Below are 20,152 nucleotides of genomic sequence, written 5' to 3'. Positions count from 1 at the left end.
CCTGATCAAAAAGCTGGTAGTTTGGGTCAGCAGTGTATTGCTGTTCCGCTGCTTTCCTCCCCATTGCCTTTACTCTTCTAGTATTACTACTGACTTCTTTCTGTTCCATTGTTGTCCTGTTGTTCAAGCCACAGATTCTCAAATATTGTTTCTTATTGAAGTTCATGCAATCAAGTTCTGAATTTTAAGATTTCAGTGTTTTGAGGATTTCAGCCTGTTTGTTCAAATGTATTTTTGCTTTGGTCCTGCATTGACAGTAAGGTACAGTGTTTATAACCTTACCATTTGCTCTATTTGCAATCAGATATCCAGTCTTCAGTTGTGATAGATAGAAGAAACTAATTTCTAATTACTAATATTAACTTGCAACTCTGTGTGGATTGCGAGTCAGATCGTACCTCCAAGTAAGAAAGCTCTTGAGCAGAAAACTTTTAGAGAGATCCTGAATGGATGACTTCATCTCTTTTCTGTAGGGGAAGTTTGATGTATTAGGAGGAGATATTTGTGATATTTTTTTCCTTATGCAATTACTTAAAAGCTCAGGTGAAAACTCACATAAACTGAATTCATGTGTTGTAATTTGATATATGTATTTATTGGAAAAGCTAAAGAAGTGGACTCTGAGGTTTTTTGTTCTACTTCCTCCCCCCACCCCCCCGCTGGCATCTTCTACGTAATTTATCCTTTCCAGTGATATGTGCAATAATTATTTTGGCTAATCACATACCTCTGTTATCTAGTTACTCAGTCATATGACAAATGGTTTTAAATTGAGATGGGAGACTTAGGTGAGGTATTAGGAGGAACACTTTTGCACTGGTGATGCACTGGAACAGGCTGCCCAGAGAGGCTGTGGATGCCCCGTCCCTGGAGGTGTTCAAGGCCAGGTTGGATGGGGCCCTGGGCAGCCTGGTATAGTATTAAATGTGGAGGTTGGTTGCCCTGCGTGTGGCAGGGGGGTTGGAGATTCATGATCCTTCCAACCCTGGCCATTCTGTGGTCTTTGAGATCCTATTCAACCTAGGCCATTCTATGATTCTGTGACACATTACACTGCAGGTAAGGAGTAGTTGCATTTTTTTTCTTTCCCTCCATGAGTAATACAGAGTAAGATTTTTTTTTTTTTTCCTGTGGCTTCAAAGTTAAAGATAAATGACTGAAGAACTGTATGAAAGTTGGGCAGTAATTGGAAGTGCAGTAGGCAGCTTTAATCGAGAGGCTATGGTTCGGTTGTTATTTACATGCAGTGTGTTTAATCTTGTTATAGAATCCAGTGTAGGTAATGTATGCTATCTAAAAAAGCCTCCTCAGAAACTGTGTAAAAACAGTTTGCTGTTATCTGTAGCAGTCTCAAATTTGCTCCATTCAAATGAAAGGGGTTTTTTTGCAATGCAGTGCAAGAGTGAAGAAATTATGAAGTGTAAGAAAGGTGTTTGTGCCAATTACCTATTACATAACTGGCACAGTATTAGACAAGGGAAATATGAATCAGCTTGCTCTAGGCTTTCCTGATTGGCAGAGTGTTCTTAAGTGTTCTGCTTGATTCATGCTAGTGGTTTAGATGTGGGAAACTATGGAGATAACTTAAAGGAGCAGCCGAGTCCTAATACTACCTTCCTGAAATAATCCTTCCTGTTTAATATTGCTTTAGTGCTTCAGTTTATTGGATATCACTCCTAGTTTTATGGAAGCTCTGAAACAGTTATTTATTGATACTGCAACAGCTGCAATACTGAACACCTTGAAACCTTTTGAACAAACGAAACATTTCAGTCTGAATCTCTTTAGGGGAAAGTAAATGAGCTGGATCCAAGCATTGTTGCATCGCATCTTCCATTACTGTCTTAGGGATAATGATGAAAGTTTCCCTGTAGTCAAAGGGTGGGGTGAGGGTGCAGGAGGAAAAACTGCTCCATTATCAGTTATGTTTTGTATATCTTGCACTCCTGTGTAGCCATCTGCTGTTAGCTCCCTTTAGAGGCAGTACTTCAGGAGAGATGAAACTTGGGTCCAGCTTTGACATGTCGGTTCCTATTGTGTGGGTTGTTGTCTGCTGGCTGCAAGCAGACGGAGAGGGCTAATAGAACTTCTCTGCAGATTTAAAATCTGTAGATGTTCCTGGCTTTCTAGTGGCACCTTTTTATTCCTTTCCAACAATATTAAGATGCCTTATGCTTCAGAATGCTAAGTAATACCAGTATTTCTGAATGCTGTTGATTAGTATTTGAAGCTGTTGAGGAATGACTTTCAGCCTTATTCTTTAGTCATGGAATTAAAAGGAGATCAATTAAAAGCTTTAATTAAAAGCAAGCCCCCTCACATCCAAACAAAACAAAAAAAAAATAGCAGTCAAGTAATTAATTCTATGTTTGTATGGTATGTCTGACCAAACATGTTCAGTTAGTGTGATTTTGCTCTGCTGTAGGACTTCCAACAATTTCACTTTATATTCTGAGAAACTGTAACACTTTCATTTTGTTGACTGAGGCTGAAAGCATTCAGGAGGTGATCAGTAGGAGGGGAAATTTTTCTGATTTAATTTTGAAACCTTTACTTAATCTAATAATGCATCTAAAGATGTTGTGTTGGGATTTCCTTTCTGTGCAATCAGCATCCTCCTGTGCGTGTCTAGAGCAACATTAGTTGAGACAAATTCCCATCGTGCAACCAAATACCGTGTGATTTAGAACATTTCTTCACCTGCTGTGTTGAAACAGGCACACGGGAAGGCGCCTGGCATTACTGCTCCTGAGTTTCAATGAGTAGTTACTCATGACATCAGGATTGCCTTCAGTCAGAAATCTTGAAGTGCAGCTTTGGTGGGTGGGTCTCTGAAGAATTTGAAAGAGTTGTGCAGATGGGGCGTGTTTACTTCTGTCGAAGTAGTGACTGCAATGCCTCTTCGTGGCTAATGTGTGCGTGTTCTCTTTGGCTGCAACATCATAAAGGTAGGAATTTTTTCTTGCTTCCCTACATTAGGATATGGTCCAAACTGTTAGCATGCCGGCTTTATAATGACAACTTGTAATAGTTTCAGATGGTATAGATGTGGAGAGATCTTATATTGCTAAGTGTTCCAGCCTATGAGAACTGCTTTTCTTTCTGAAGTAGGTAAGTATGGATTACAGTTGTACTTCTGCATCTTGTATCATCATTCTATTTAAAGTGCTACTAAGAACACTTAATTCTAAACTGGAAAGGAGGAAAATTTGAGTAGGGAAAATGTTAGCTAATGATGTAAAATGCTTGCATAGGAAACTTTGAATTTAGATTGCTTGAAAAAGCTAGTTCTAGGTTTTTTTTTTCCTCTAAAATGAATTGCTATTCTGTAACTAACTCAGTTTAACAGTTTTACATATGACTTACCTGTTACAGGTCTGGTGTCTAGTGCTGTGAATGACACATTTAAACCAGCTACCAGAAGTGGTTATTTCACAGTAACACTATAAAACTCAAATAGAGTAATGCTGTGTATTTCTTCCCTCTTACTTTTTGTATTGCATACCTATTTTTAGCCAGCTTTTTAGCTTGGATCAAAACTTCAGCTGGAGCGCCGCTGCTGATGAAGAGACTATGCTGGTATGCATTAACCGAAGGTCTCTCTTGCATTTGTTATGACATGAATAGGATGCCAAGCAGAGGCTGCAATAATGAAATACCAGTTACGTTCTGACTCCTCCTCTAGTTGGCTTTGTGGGCGGAGAATGTACGGGCAGGTTAAACTGCAAAGGAGGGGATAACCAACAGGTGGAGAACTAAAAACAGTGGAGCACAACAGACTTGATCTGATTCAGGGTGATGAGGAGATGAGTGCGCAAGTTTGAGTCACCGTGCGTATGTGATAGCTGAAGACCTTGACTGTCCACCAGCTCCTCTTTCAGGAAGCTGTGAATGACAGTTCTCCAGAGCGAAACTGCACCGGTGCTGCCTCTTTCCCTAATTCCCAAGAGCTAATTTAAAATGTTGAGTCATCTGCTGTGCCGGTGAAGAAGCTTACATCCTTTGCTTTTACACCCTCAGGTCCTCTCTCCAGTTCCTGATTGTTCTGTTACCTTCACATATTTTGTGACTCTGCTGTACTTAGTGCCTCTTATGTTCTGACAAGTTTTACTAATGAGTTCTAGAAGGAAGTGGTGTCCCTCTAGGTCTGCTCAAACTTATGAGCTAAGCATCTAAGAACATGTAGTTCTGACTGAGCTTTCTTCATAGAACTGTATTTTTTTCTTAAACTCTAAATTACTGCGTAGCTCTTTATCCAACTCTGTCAGTGTCAGGGATTTTAAAGCTTAGAGACAGGCATAGTTTGCACTATAATTATACTTAGTGAGAACTATTTTTCACTCTTTTAAGCTGCCTGAGATCTACTGAAGCAAATACATACACTCAGGTTTTATCTTTGACTAGTATGGTAGCTTTCACCCAGAAAATGAATTCTTTCAAGCAGTCCTGATTCTCTTTCCCCTGTACAATAAGGGAAAGTGTAATAAAACTCACTTGCCGCCTTAATTGAGATTTACTTCATGCTATTTTGGCCTGCTGCGATACAGAAACCAAGTTACGAGGCAATGTGATAGAATAGTAAAAGAAACAAAATATTCTAATTGCCTTCTAACTAGGGACTTGTAATTGTTTACAGTTGAAACTTGTCCATATTAAGGAGTAAATTTGAAGTTACGGGTCTCATAGCGATCTTAATTCAGCTCTGTTATGAGTATAAAGTATTTCAGTGTTTCATCATAAGAACCTTTAAGTCCAACAGCTCTTTCATTTTGTGCTTCCATTAGTTGTATGCATAGGGTGGGTAAGATGTCATTCATGCTGTTGGGAATCTTTGGGCAACACACTGCCCAGTATTAGCAGAACGTAGATCTGTGGCTGAAACTTGTGTGTTGCCTCTAGCATTTATTGCTTAGTCTTAAGCAAAACAAAAATAAAAGCTGTAATAGAGTTCTGATCTTATTTACTCTTTTAAACCACTTTAGTTTAATGTTTAAGATCAATGGCTTGGAACAGCTTTGCTATCTTTTTGATATATGATGCTCTTGATAATTTTTTTCTTTCCAAAACTCACTGAACCAGCTTAAACAGTTCTACCAGGCAATGGCATTAAATAGGAAATTTATGTTATTCTTGCTTTTTGTTGGTTTGTCCTTTTTCTATTACACCTCCAGAGTGGTACTGAGTAGATATTCTAGGAAAGATGCTGAGTGAAACTACTTTTTCACTTGCATGTTGGTGTTGGTGATCTATTGAGTTTTCCAGCATATTCAGTAAGTGAAGATAAGAGGTTCTTTTAACAGTTCCTTTGAATCTGGATATCACTTTCCCTTAATTCTGGTTTTGGAAATTCAGTTTTTGCAAAGAAGGGGCTTTTGCCTGGAGGATAAAATCAAGACTTGCCTGTTTCTTTTTATTTATTCCTTATACTGTAGCAGTCAGTAACTAAACTTCAAAGCAGCTCCTGACTTGGGTTTTCAAAATCTAACACGTAGTTTCTGGCTTTTGTCAAAGCAAAATTTGTCATTTTTTTGTTTTACTGATGTTAAAATATAAGTGTTTTTTGGAAAAGAGATTGAAAGGAAGGTTCACTTTGGTACTTCCCAACTGTGTAGGCTTTTTAATTACAAAGGATGCAGTTCCTAAACTAGCCATTCCTGATTTTCCTGTTTTATGCTAGCCCAGTTATAGTACTAGATTAGGCTACAGAAGAGATCCTTAGCAAGGAGTTGATTAGATATATTTACTTGGAGTGTTTATTTTCCAGGATACAGGGGAACCTTCCAATTTTCTGAAATATCTGTTTTATTGTTAGACTTTTTTTTTTTCCTCAGATCCTTTCAGAGGAATAGCAAAAATTCCAGTTTTGTCAGTGAAAAATGACAAAATGAAGAGCTATGAGATATAGTTTAGTGGCTTATGGTAGCAAGGGTAATGGGAGGACAGCTGGACTAGATGGTCTTGTAGATCCTTTCCAACACTGTGATTCTATGATTCCTCACCTCTTTCTTTCTCTTCTATGAAAATAATAGTGGCAGCATTTATTTGGGAAGTAGTAGGTATTTTCACCCTAGGTTGAGCAGAGTATCTGTCACCGAGCTGTTGTTTTCACACGTGATGTATAGCTGTTTCCTTGGCACTGTTAGAAGCTGCAAGGAAGAAGTTCTGAGCTCAGCAATCCTAGAAAAAGGATGTTTGTGCTGGGCAAGGTTTCAGATTTCTTATTAGAGCCAATCCTGAGTCAGACTGGGCCTTTGCAGCTGCTGCTGATTCTTTGGAAGCAGAGTGTGTATGACAGCACACTCTGAGAGTAACAACTCATGGCAATTTATGCAAGCTACAATGACTGGCCTTCTTTGAAATCTAGTATCTACAGCCTGATTCCAGCACTGGATAGGGCTGCCGCCACTTGGGCTTATTCTCTGTGTCTTTGTGCTGTCACAGGCCCTTGACAAAAGTGAGCATCCTCTAGTTTTATGCTGATGTTGTGGGAAAGCAAGCCTGGATCCTGACAACTGCAGTTACAGCACTTCTCAGGGGTGAAGATTTCTTGGCAGTATAAAAAGAGCTTGTTGCACAACACTACACTTGCCCAAGTACTGAGAAACTGGTTCTCCCATGTTCCACCTAGATTTCATGCACTGTATGAGGTGATGCCTTTCTATGTGGCTACTGCTGTACATAGGCCCTGTTCCTGGGTGGCAGAAAAGACAGCTGAAACATCTCTACCTATTTATTTGTCTCTACCACAGGAGATACCAGTGGCGAATGCCTTTCACTTCACATGCATGCTGTGGGCACTTGAAGAGGTTACTGGTCTTCCTGACCTGTTAGATGTAATAAGCTGCCAAAAATAATTGGGTTTAAAACAAAACTAGACAGTATAGACAAAACAGTTAAAGTATGTGCAAGTGCCTGTGTCTGCTCTACTTGTAAGACACCACAACTATAGCCCATAGGGAAAACCACAGCAGGAAAAAATACACAACATGAAAATTTTTTCTCATGGCACTGGAAATGCTCTGAAAATGTCTTTCTCTCTGTCATTCAGTCTATTGCCTGGTGAACTGACATGGAGTAAGGGATTCTTCAGAGAGAAATGTTTCTCTGCCAGTTTTACCAGATGCCTGGTAATCAGGAGGGGGCATTAGCAAATGAAAATAGGTTTTTTGTAACAGATAGCTTGCTAGAAACAAATGAACTGTGTGCCTTCTTTATTACCTATTCCCCATCCTCTGGCCTCTCATTTTGCATGTCTCACAGCCATTGTTAAGGGTCAAATGATCAAAAAATTTACATGGAAGCTCTCATAAGGTAGAGAAAGCTGATAATGGGAGTTAGCATCTGGGACAGTGGTTGCTGTAGATGTGATGAGTAAGGCACAAAGCAGGATTATTGGTATTGGTCATGCTGTGGGGTTGCTAAAATAACCTTTAGGGTGGAGAGGTTAGGATGATGATTAGTTATTAAAAGTGTAATTGAAAATCGTGGGGGAATAGCCCCAGTACCTGAATAACCTCTGTTACAGAAATGGGAATCTCTAGAACTGTCCAGGGAATGACCTGACTTGCTGTAGTGAAAACAGTGTAGGGTGAAAGTCCAGTTCAAGAATAATGAAGCATGGAAGCTGTGCAAACAGGTGTAGAATCTCAATGTTTTCTAAGAATTTCTTGAACAGCCATCAATAGGGATGGTCTAATCTGCTGTGCACCAGGCAGAACCTGTTTGAAATACAGGGTTTTACACAAGAGAGAGTTTCAGAGAACCCACTTTTCTGTGACTCTAGTTGGAGTTTCTGAGCAAGGATTTCTATGGACATCTGTGGGCTCTGGGTCGGACCCCAAATTCCAGAATTTCCTTGGATATTAAAGTTAAGGACGTGCTTATGAGCTTTAAATGAAGTTGTATTAACTAATACATGACCTGTGAAGGTGGTTGCCTTACTATATGACTGTGTGTGAAAGGAAAGCATGAATTGCTTAGATACCAAGAATCCAGTTTTGAAATGCACATTTCTGGGTCCTTGTAGGGTTTGAGTGTTCTGGGTGCATATTTAGTCACAGCCCACCTTCTGTAGTCTAATTGTTAGTACTCTTTCCACTGTGTTTTAATAGCGGCCAATTTAACTTACAGTTTGTGATAACTTGCAATGAACTTGCAATGCACAGTCTAGTTTAAAAATACAGATACATAAAGGAGCACAGTGAAGTAATGAATGTCTCCCCTGGTCTTCTAGGGGAGCATGTCTGCAAGCTTTTCTGCCTGACATAAAATGTCATGTTTCAAAGCTCTGTTTCATTATCATGGCGCCTGCTAGCCGTAATTAAGGGTCTGTTAGCAGCCCCATTATAAATCCTGACTTCCAGGAGTTTATAATTCAGCAGTAAAGAATTGCTCTAGGCTGAAACTTGGCTTATAAAGTCTCAGGGAAGGAACGACTGTGATTTCTTCATCCTTTGTTTTTGCGTTTGCTCATACACACAGTCTATTCAGTAGATTTTACTGTCCCCTTTTGGCATTTAAAAAGACTAAATGGTTGAGTTATTAATATTTCAGTATTGACTACTGTTCATGGCCAGTAAGTTAATTCACTGTGCTTGTTAACCCAGCTCTGTTTGATGGGTACAAGTCACAGTTTCACAAACCTGCTGCAAGTCTTCTGATTAGTGGAAACAGCCCTCTGTGGATTGCAGCAATTACTCATTAGCTGTTGATTACAGTGGGTTTCAGGACTCTAAATCTGGGAAGCCTGTGCTGTGTGAATGCATGAAGCTGGGTGTCCTGATATTGCACAGGTGAAAGTTTACACGTGGCTGTAGGCAAACCTGGATTTGTGTTGTCCCTATTCAGTACTGGAGGCACATGAAAGGCCCTGAACCGCTATCTGTCCTCGGCCTGATTTATTTAGTCACTTGATCCTATGCAAATGGGTCACTGAAAGCTCTTCCGATGGGAAGTCTGACATGATGAAGAGGCTTGGCTGGATTTCCCAGCCTGACTGTTTCCTCATTCAAACTATGGTTTCATAAAATCAATTATTTCCCCTAAACAAAACAACAAAAAAAAAAAAAATTATGAGGGAATGTTATTATAGAAAATTTCATTTTATTTCTCATAGAAGTTATAGAAAGATTACTTCAGCCTTCTGTTTTTATTCTATTATAGAATATTTTCATAGGATATATGTAAAAAAAAAAAATTTGGACAAATTGTAATGATATTACAATTAAATGAGGGGAAACAAAAACATATCTACATTCATAATGTAGAATGGGAGGGTTGAAATTGAGGCTTTGAAAAGAGCAAAATTTTGGGGTTTAGTGAAACAATCTTTTCCTTCAAGAACAGATTTTTGACGTTTTGTTCTGATCCCTAGACATGCTTATTGCATTCTGTAACTGCTATACTTGGTCCTGTGCATAGTGCTGTTTATAAATTGGGATCAAAATGCATATTGCAAGTAGTACATCAAATAGCAGTAACTCAGCAGCAAAATGCCTTCACTAATGCAAGACTGAGTCACCCTCTGGACTTTCTCCTTTTCTTCCTCCCATCCTCCCAGTCCCTTATATTAAATTGAGAAGAGTGGCCTAGGGGACATCAGTTCTCATTTGTGTCACTTGTATCTTTGTGTGACAGATTAGAAGCAGTTATTGTAAAAGATTTGACCAGATATTAAATAACCTCATTTGAATGACAGAAGTGAGACTGCAGATTTAAAACAAACAACCAAGGAAACAACAGAAGTACTGATTTCAACGATTCTATGTTAATTTATACCAGCTAAAGATCTAAAGATCGAGGTCTGTTTTCTCTTCCATTAGCACATAATCCCCCTGCATGCCTGCAGTAGCACTATGGAGTGCCTCTGCCGGACCAGCAGTGTGAGCACAACCTGTGCTGGTCAGGGAGCGCGTTCGTATGGGACCCAAGTCTCCTGTTTTGTTTGCTTGTACCTTATCTGTAGGAAATGTCCTGCCAGCTGGGAGCCACTGCTTTTCACAAGGTTCAATATGTTTTGTTTCCTGCATTTTTTTTTTTTTAATACGAGGGGAATAATTTTTAACTATCTTTTCATTTGCTTAGCATGGCGCATATATTAAAGACGCTCAACAGCTGGTTCTGGTGGGAGAATATTTGGATGCCAATCAATTGCACATGGGCAGATTTTGTAGACCGTGATGGCCTCGTCTTTCCAAAGCCACAACAGTTGTATGCCACAATACCATATGCTTTTGTATTGCTGATTATCCGGTTCTTCACTGAAAGGTAAGAAGCATGAATTCAATTTTATGTTCCTGTTAGTTTTCAGTAATGCTAAAAAATAATTTGAGAACAAGATACCATTACATTCTTATGTATGAAGGTTAGTTGGTAGTCTGCTAAAAATACCTACTGTCAAAACAGTGGAAGATGAAAAACTTGGAGATAGTTTCACTGCTAGGAATGCGATTGCAGCCCAATCTAGAAAGGTGTTCCTATACAGCTTTTCTAGAACAGTACTTGGATAACTCTAGTTATGCCCTTTCAATAGAGTTGCAAACTCTCCAGAAACATTTTGATTTCTTTATTTTTCCTCCTTAGAAGCATAGTTACTGCTCCTTCAAACCAAACCTCTCCTTTTGGATCAGCACATGAGGCTGATCAATCCCAGGTGTCCAAATGGAGCAACCTGAGGCAAACTTGAGGAATGAGTTTCTTCTTTTTTTTTTCCCTAATAAGTTGTATTGCTTCTGCAACTGGAATTGTAATGGTACAAGCAGAAGTTGGTTCCATAGAAGAAAGCTACAAAAATGATAAATTTGTAGTGTTTTGACCTATTTGTGTAGCTTTTCTTTTCTCTATAAAGTGATTAGTAGGTTTTTAATTATTTCAGGATAGAATGAGGAAACTTGGAATGTCATAAGTTGGACAGACTTGACACAGAGCCAGATAAAATCATTCATATTTGAGATCAAAAGTAATTTGGATCACATGTTTATAACATTCATAGTGTCTCCTGTGTAAATGCTTGCCTGGCTGTCTCACTGGACTACTATTGAAAGTTGCTCATGTGAAAAATTAGCTCACACATCTGGCATGCAGTGAATCTGTTCATGAATGATGAGAACTGACCACTGCTGGAAGTAGCAGAGAATCAATTGCTGATATCAGTAGAGGCAAGGGGCTTTTCTCGGAAGAGCCTGCCCAAGCAGAAGGGCAAAGCAACTGGCATGCTCTGTAGCACCTTGAGGGCAAAGTGGAAGAGAAGGAGAAGCCCTCTGCTGTGTGCCACGTGCTAGAGGCTGTCGGGAGAATCGTTTCCTGGGCCATGGCAGCCCATCACAGTATGTCAGGTGGCTCTCTGCCTCTAAGAGAGCATCCCAGAAGCAGTCTTCCAGCACAGCTCATATAAAGAACCACTTGTTCTTGTTTTGTGCACCCTTAACTATTGCAGAACTCAAAAAATACAAGACAAAATTTAGAGTTTTTCCTTTAGCTTTATATCTTTTCAGGACCACGAGCTCGAGTAATTGGATCTGCATTTTCAAGTAGCTGCTTATGTGCTATTGTTCTCTCTTGGGATTAGTTAGTGATATCTTTTTTTTTTTTTCTTTCTCATGGTGCATGGTCATATCCTATGGACAATTGAAATGCTTCAGAATTACTTCATTCATATCCTGGCGTGAGAACAGCTGTCTTGTAACTGTGTTGCATTTTTTTTTTTTAAGCTTTTCATTGCATGTTTTTTCAGATACATTGCTATTCCTCTAGCAAAAGCCTTAGGTATAAAGAATGTGAGACGTGTGAAGCCGCAGCCTAATCCTGTTTTAGAGAGTTATTTCCGGGAGTGCTCAAGACATCCATCTCAAGTAAGAGATTCTTTTGTACTAGTTTTGGTTCTTGGAAAATCACAGGCTTTACTGTTTCAATAAACGGTCAACAATGACGACATGGGATGAGTTCCATCTGATTGACAGATGACTTAATTTATTTGGGTTTATGTTGCTGTTCTGCTGGCAAGGGTATATAGCATCCAAACTAGAAAATATGTTGAAGGTGTTTAATTTTCTGGTATGTTAGACTCTAGGAAGTATTTCCAATGAAGATCAGTGCTTCATCATCTTTAACTCTTTCTGCCTGGAGAAAACATCAGCTGATGTCCATTGTTGGGGAGTGGTATCATATTTATTGCATGTATTGACATTGGAACTCTGGGATGGAAGCCCTTTGATCTGTTACTGCATACTTTGATATACTGCTGCATACTTAATCCTGGTTTATGAAAAAGAAATATCTATGCATTACCTTGCTGTCTATTTTCAAATTTAAACAAGATAAAAGCCAACATTTACCATCCTGAAATATGAAGCAACCTGATTGTTGATGAGAAACGGGTACCTTGCTGTGATTGCAATCTCACAGCTCATTTAATTGACTACAGATACAATGGCAGCTTTCCTACACTGGTTTTGAAAATAATTATGTGCTCAGCTGATTGTTAATACCTTAAACTTTGTTCTAACCCTGACTTTGCCTCACTTTCTATTTTTTTTTTGGCCTCATATTGTGAGGAGTAGATGTATTCATGCTCACACGTGAGCTCTTCTCTATCTGGACAAGTGTCTTGATCTCTGCTTCATAACTTCCTTTTGCATGCGTGCAGTTTGCCAATTAATTTCTGAAGGGAAGCACAGCATTTGCATTTTTGTATTTCTCAATGTACATAGAATTCAGGCTGCATCCTTTAGGTGTCTGGCTTAGGGTCCAGTGTGTCTGAGAGTGCATGCAGGGGCCTGGCTGTCATCTGAGGACATCTAGGCTCCACTGTCTGTCAAAACAAAGTCAGTATTCCTGTGTGATGAGTGGAACACCCTTCTGAACAGAGAGCCTGTTTGCAGTGCTGCGCTCCCCAGCAGGCAAAGTGTCCTTTGCTTACATACCAGAGCTTTTTTCCAAGGGAAGGAGACCAAGTGAACTGGACTTGACTTGGCAGAAAGTGATGCTACCACCCAGTATTTGCATGCTAGCCTCAGGGTGAATTGCTTCCCTAGGGGGGGGTGAGTTGAATGCTGCCTCCATTTCTGCAGCAGCTTCAGGGCAGATCAGCCCACACCATTTTCATTTTAGGATGGAGGAGAAAGAGGGAGCCTACAAGCTGCACGTGGAGCTCTGGGCACCCAGAAGCACAGCAATCACATGGCCAACAGAATACAGCTCATTACCCCCAGCTCACTAGAGCAGGAGCTACAACCTTGTGCTTGGCACCTGACATGGCTGCACAGCGGAGCCACTTCAACCTTCAGAGTGCAGATAAAGCACAGACACTTGGAGGCCAACGAATTTTTAGGCAGTTGCTCAAGCATTAATTTATTTTTAGGCATTGAAAGAAAGCAGTCTGGATTTTGCTGGGTAAGATTAACTGACTTGCCCTGTTGCATAGCAGAACATCAGATTTGAGAACAGAGCCCAGATCGCTTTGATGCCATGTCTTACCTGAAGGACTCATTTAAATACAATCTGGCAATTATGTAATAAGGTTATGTATTGGATACACTGATAACGTGCAGTGATGCATGACACTTCAGAAAGTCATCCTCAGCAAAACCTCTTGCTTAGCAGTAAAAGTTCATAGAATCATAGAATTTCCCAAGCTTTTAAATTATCAGAAGCCACCAGAAAAACAATAGCATGGTTTGTAGGCCTGTGCATTTTGTACCCACTTCAGTAATATAAATTAGTGTCCTGAAAATACAGGATTTCTGTGAATGTCATTCAAAAGTTAAATTGGGAAACTTATAAGTTAAAATGGCATGGATAGTTAATATTAATAATATTTTTAAATGGAGATCTTACAGGGGCTGGGAAGCCAATCTGTGAAGTATAGAACCAGTGAAGATGACATCAGTGTAGGTTTTGTTGCTAACATTATTACATTTTTTTGCAGTCAGAGATTCAAGGCCTTGCCAAAAAGTGCAACTGCACAGTCCATCTGGTGGAAAAGTGGTTTAGGAGACGGCGAAACCTTGAGATCCCAACGGTGCTTCGGAAATTCCAGGAAGCTTTGTAAGAAGACACAACTCTCGTTGTTGTTATTGATTTGTGTTTTGGGGAAAAACAGTGATTGAGGTCCTCAGGTGCCTTCCTGGCAGGGGCTCGTTTCCAGGAAGCTGGGTCTGTCTGACGAGGGTTTTGGTTTGTGTTTGTGCATTTACAAAGAAATCTAAAGGAGTTAGTAAGGTTTCTCCAGATTTGTAGCTTAAAAATATTAGATCAAAGATTCTAAAATACTGTAATTTTCTTCACTGTTTAAAAAGGGACTTGTTTGTAGGTTACTGCTACATAATGCTTGATAAAAACATGTAGAGAGTAGGAAAGCATGTCTGTGTGTGCCCATAATCATAGGGGAACTTATTCGCTCTGCTTTAAATAAGCATCTGTGCTGTCATCTTGGAATAATAGTGTCCTGATGTTGGTTCAGGAGCAGGAATTGTGGCATCCTAATGAAGCAGTAGGTGTCACAACTTGAACACAAGGTACCATATGGAACATGAGCTCAAATATGCCAATGAAAGTGGGCTGTTGAGCAATTGAGTGGTAGTAATGAATATGGAAAAAGTTTCAAAACTTCCTTCTGCATCTAATTATAAACCAGCAGAGCATTGAGTCTGTTTTGTCACAAATCTGTGAGAAATTCCACATACGTAAACATTTTACTAATTATTCCAGTGTTATCCAAAATCTCATATGAATTGCAAGTCCCCAAGTGAGCAGCATGGCTTTGCTTACACAGCTCATTTTTCAGTAGTGAAATTTACTGTACTAGTGTAAAGTACTTTCCTAATGTCCTGTCTACTTGGATTTTTAGCTGGTATAACTACTTTGGTAACAATTCACGTGATCATAATATTTAACCTCTTTTAGTGTAAGTTAGCTTAAGGAATGAGGATTAAAAGCTCAGAGTTGAGTAGTTTATCAAGATTATTTTCAGCGTGAATCAATATGATAATATTTGATGATCTCCTCTGGGCATAAATCTAGTTGTTAGGCATTTAGGTGCATTGCTTTGAAACCTAACTGAGCAAACTGTTTTGGCAAATGATATCCATGTCTGCTGCTGTTGTTCTGTGGCTGAGTTAACTGTCAAGTGACAATAAGATTTCTTACTATCAGTATAAGAGCTGCCTGCTGTGGGTCCATTCTTCTAGTTACACACAGCCAAAGACAAAAATTGAAACTTGCTCAGCAGCTTAAGTTAGAATGAAGCAAACAGGTTTTTCTTGTGCAATTCTGGAGACTCTGCTCTTTGTGTCAGTGAATTTAACTGGATTTAATTTTCAAGGCAACAGAGAAGGAACAGAGCTATCCCATGTTGGTAGTCAGCATTATGGCACTTTTGAAAGCCTGCAATCTCCAGGATCATTCTGATGAATCACAAGATGTGATGAGCCAGATCTAAACTGTACTTAAGCTATTAGTGTTCCCAGTTAAGCAACACTGAGGTTTGGAAAGGTCTTTGTGTGAAACCTCCTTGCCTTAAAAGACTCAAGAGCCTTTAAATTCATCCACTACATTATTTTTTGTTAGACTTCATTCAAGAGGAAAAAAAAAAAATCAAGAGAAAAGATTCCTGAAGTTAAATCAGAAAGATCCTTTTACATCACTGTTGTGCAGTTCAGAGTTTATAAGGCACATGCTGCATAAAATTTTGTGAATTTGGATGAATTTTACTTGGGGCTTTGTTAACAAAATTCATAAAGAAGCTTGGCTGAATGCAAAACGAGGTAGTGCTCATCTGGCAGTTTTGTTCAGATGACGAGTTTAATCTGAAGCACTCTGAGTATTTACTGCCAAGTGCTTTGGATATACATACTTGTAGGGCTGGGGGCTAATGGTGCAGTCAGGAAGCTGCTGAAGCATGCGTACATATTACACTGAACACAGAATCTGTTCCATGTTCATTGAACTCCTCACACCTCTCTTGCTGGAAATATGAGGAGAAATAACAGCAGAATCAGCCCATGTGTAGTCAGTCATGTGCCACAGTGTTTTTCCCAGTATCTCTCCTTTAACTCTGAGTGAGGTATTACTTAGGAGTTCCACCTTCCCCTTCCATTTGCTTTCCTAATTTCTGCTGTGTTTTTTTTTTTTTTTTTTTTTTTTGTGCAGTGGGTGTTATAAAATGCTTTTTCCCTTCATATTAGGAAAGATGCTTTAAAGTAGAAATGTACAATGATCATTTATCACCAGCCTATCTTCTGGCACTTCTATAATTGCTTTTTGACTTCTGCAGGCACGATGCATATTGACTTAGCTGGCCTCTACTGTCCCATGTACTCATTTTCTTTATTTTTCTTCTGGAAACATTGGCTCAGTCTTTGAACGTGTTGTTCTTTCACCTAGGACAGCCTCCAGGTAATACAGGGCTCAGAAGAGAGGCTGCTTCTACCAGGCTCGTTGTTTCTCAAATGGTACTTTATTAGCATTTGCCAAAGACCCCAATCATCATTTTCATACATCTCTCAATTCATTAGTGCCAACAATGAAAGCAGAGTTCTTGTCAAGGCTCTTTCTCCTTTTTAGCATCTCACTATTCTGGGAGGCTGTCTGCTGTTCTCCTTTGTTCTCTTGTTCTAGACAGTATTCTCACCAAGTTTGGGGTCGTGTGCCTTTCTCTGTGACTGTGACCTCTCCCAGCATGTGAAGTCCTGCAGCATTTTCCTGCTGATCTTGAAGACTCGCTCAGGGAAAGGTCAGGCTTGTTCCTGCAGAGCAGAAGAGGGCAAAGGAAGAAGTTTTCCATCACCTGTAGAGGTGGGAGTGGGAACACTCCTGCTGAGTCTCTAGCCACACCCAGGGACAGTACCTCCCACACAGGTTCCAGATTGGTTACAACACTGACTGCTGGCTCCAAATCACAGCATCCTGTTCTGACACACATAACAACACAGTTTCAGTTCACTAGGATACACAGGAGCTTTTTACCCCTTTGCTGACTTACCAGATCAGTGATGAAAGTCTGAAAGTTTTATGTTCTTCGATGGATTTAAACCACAAAAACCTTACACCAAACTTAAATGCTAGTCAGGGGTTGAGGTTTATGGCTAATTCAGATCTGTGAGGTAAATATAAACTTACCTGGTAGCTGTTTTTTAAGTTCTATAGGGCTCCCCTGTTTTCAGCAACCAATGTTTTGTTGCTCTTTTAACAACAAAATATATCAGACAATCTACTCAGCAATTAAAGCAAGTCACTGTTGACTTTAACAGTGTTGACAACATTTGATCAGATTGGGAAGTATTGTTTCAGCTCTGTAGCTGAAACTTTTTCCAGTGGTAGGAAGCTATGAGATGTTCAGTCCAATGTGAATGTTCTAGAGCAGTGATAGAGTATGTTTGATTACAGTAGGGTAATCAAACCTACATTTTTAGGGAACTTATTGCATTTGCTATGACTGTTACCTTGATCATGTTGTGCCTGGAGAACTACTGCCATGATCTACAAGCGAGGGATCTGTGTTATATAATGTAAACTCACTTTTTAGCTATTAATCAAAATATTTGAATGTTAATACTTAGCAACCCTGAAGGTAAAGTGTGAGGGTGCATTCATGTGTAAATTATCTGTAATGTACAATGACTTTCTAAAATCTATGGAAAAAAAAATTGATACTGTCTGTGAAACAAAAATGTTCTTTTTTTCATTTCAATCTTGCAGCTGGAGATTTTCATTCTATTTTGCATCCTCCATTGCTGGATTTATATTTCTGTATGATGTAAGTATACTTTGTGAATAGTTGATATTATATTTTAAAACAAGGTCTGATCTCTAGATATTAATGGCACCCATTGAAGCTCATACACTGATTTTGGTGGTTGGTTGGGTTCAGAAGTTTAATGTGTATGATCTGTGCAATAGGCTGCACTGAAGTTTTAATTGGGACTTTAATTTCTACTCATGAACTTATATGATTAACAGTAAAATAAAATAATGAGTAAGCAGCATTGTTAAGGAAAGTTTACAACGTGCCTTCTTAACGCCTAAAAATACATCACGTGGCCATGTTTTCCTCAAAGGAAGCAGTACAACTTTTCTGGCAGCTTTTTTTGGGGTCGTAGTGCATTTTATGGCTGTTTATTGTTGTGTTACTCCCAACTTCTGACTCAGCAGCAACAGAGAGACTGCTCATAGCTGTGTGAGCACTGCCTGGGGTATAATTAATGTTTCTCCTGAGCAATTGAACAGTTCTCAGTGTGTCTATGTTCATCTGGCTCTCCTCCCTAAACAGTTTATCATCATGAACCAGTGTGTGTGGCTGGTAAATACATCAAAATGTAATAACTGTAGCAACACATCTTGAGTAATTGCAGAGATAAAACACACCCATTGCTTTGGATGATGAAATGATCAACTGGAATGTCTCAGGTGTCCTGAAAAGAAGCCAGAAAGCTGAAATTAATATGATAAACCTGAGATCTAAGCTCTCTTTAGAAATTGCTGGAGAAGAATTATCAAGAATATACTTTCTTAGCCTGCTCCAATTAGAAAATGCTTAAGTATTGAGGATTTTGAGTTAAGATGATGACTTATTGCTCAGCTGATCAGTCTGAATCATCTGTCTTCCCCAGAAGCCTTGGTTGTACGACATATGGCAGACGTGGGTTGGCTATCCATTTCAGGTGAGCTTTTTGGCATTGGTCCATTGGCCTCAGGGTGTTCCAGGTATTTCCCCATTGGAAGGGGTAATCTACAGAGGTGCTTCTCCCTCCCAGCAGGCATCACCTAGAGAGGTGTGGCACCAAACTCTTCTGCCACTTTTTTGGTACGTCCAGCTGACTCCTTCAGGACTTCACCATGATGTGCCTGTGCTGCACTGCAGCCCTCTGGCCCATTCCAGGCTACCAGTTGTCTACAGCAGTCCCTCAGTGTTTGAGGCTTCAGTGTGGAATCCTTTGGCTTGCACCAGTCCTGATGATGCTTTGAGTCTGAGGCACTGTGGAGTAGCAGTATGCAGAGGGCTGCACCAAGCCTCTACCAAGTGTCTGCTAGGCACTATTGCTTAGCAGCACAAGTGGAGGGGAGCCCTGCAGTGATGTGGTTTGGCAGAATGTGATGCCCTGCTCTGACAATCTCTGCTTGTTACTCTTTTTTTTTTTTTTTTTCCCCAAGTGTCACAAAGTTCTGATTTCTTCCAGAAGTATTTTAGTCATGGTCCCCTAACAGATGGCTTCAAGCAAACTGCTGCCTTGCCCACCTTTTAGAGGTTCTTGCATGCTGCTCCCTTCCTGTTTTGGTAAATCTGTGGCACATCACATTGCCACCTTCTTACTTGACTCCAAGCCAGGGGCCAAAAATAAAAAGAATCCTGCCTCCTAGCTGGGTTTTCCCAGCTCCTTTTACTTGTGGGACCTGATAAACCAGCTCACTCCCTGCCACCTGGGAAACACATTTAACCAAGTGAGGAGCCAAGCTCTTTCAGCATCCTAGCTCTCTTGTGCCCTATGTGGATAGCTAGGATTTTAGTGTAAATAGATGACTTTTTAGACCCAAAGATGTGTGAATATCTAAAATGTTTGTTTGCCAAAATGGAGAGCTTTGTTTATTTGCAGTTGTTTGTAATTAAATGCAGCAGCACTCTATATTGAGTTCTCTGACAAAAGCACAGAAAAAAGCATGCTAAAATTGGGGGTTGGGAAGGAACTACAGAATCTTGGAGTTTGGTCTGAGTAAAGGTTAAAATATTTGGCTCCCAGAACGTTCTTCGTAATGAAGCCCAGAACATGGATTTAGTTTAATTTCTTTTTTTTTTTTTTTAGACAAGACTCAGCAGAGGAGCACAAAAAAAAGTGAGGGGAAAAAAAAATTTGGCATTCACTTTTGCTCTTCTCCAAGTTAACTGGTTTTGTGTTTTTTTTTTTTTTTAATAAAATTACTCTTTTATTTACAGACTATGCTGCCATCTCAATACTGGTACTACATGGCTGAGATTAGTTTCTACTGGTCTCTCTTATTTACACTTGGGATTGATACCAAAAGGAAGGCAAGTGGTCGTGATAAACAAGAAGTTGATAAAAGCACCGTCCTGATACTGGATTTGGTGCAGCCACATGAGGGCAGCATCAGCCTATCCCTGGCACACCTGCACCCTTCCCTGTTCTCCTGGCTGTCAGGGTCC

The 20,152-nt window shown here is 39.8% G+C and overlaps 1 protein-coding gene across 1 annotated transcript in view; it reads left to right on the top strand.

The window, feature by feature from the left end:
* The window catches only part of CERS3 (ceramide synthase 3), a 46,772-nt gene that overhangs the window by 4,916 nt on the left and 21,704 nt on the right, over window positions 1-20,152 (top strand). The window contains exons 3-8 of the mRNA XM_042876084.1: window positions 10,084-10,266; window positions 11,732-11,849; window positions 13,925-14,043; window positions 17,695-17,752; window positions 18,606-18,656; window positions 19,925-20,017. Of these exons, the coding sequence (XP_042732018.1) occupies window positions 10,084-10,266; window positions 11,732-11,849; window positions 13,925-14,043; window positions 17,695-17,752; window positions 18,606-18,656; window positions 19,925-20,017 (622 nt within the window). The remainder of the gene's footprint in view (window positions 1-10,083; window positions 10,267-11,731; window positions 11,850-13,924; window positions 14,044-17,694; window positions 17,753-18,605; window positions 18,657-19,924; window positions 20,018-20,152) is intronic.

Source organism: Lagopus leucura, unplaced genomic scaffold (genome assembly GCF_019238085.1).
Source record: "Lagopus leucura isolate 7727_CA_CO unplaced genomic scaffold, USGS_WTPT01 Super-Scaffold_100015, whole genome shotgun sequence".
Taxonomy (NCBI): Eukaryota; Metazoa; Chordata; class Aves; order Galliformes; family Phasianidae; genus Lagopus; species Lagopus leucura.
The sequence above is the reverse complement of the archived record's forward strand: the minus strand, read 5'-3'. Positions and strand labels throughout refer to the sequence as shown.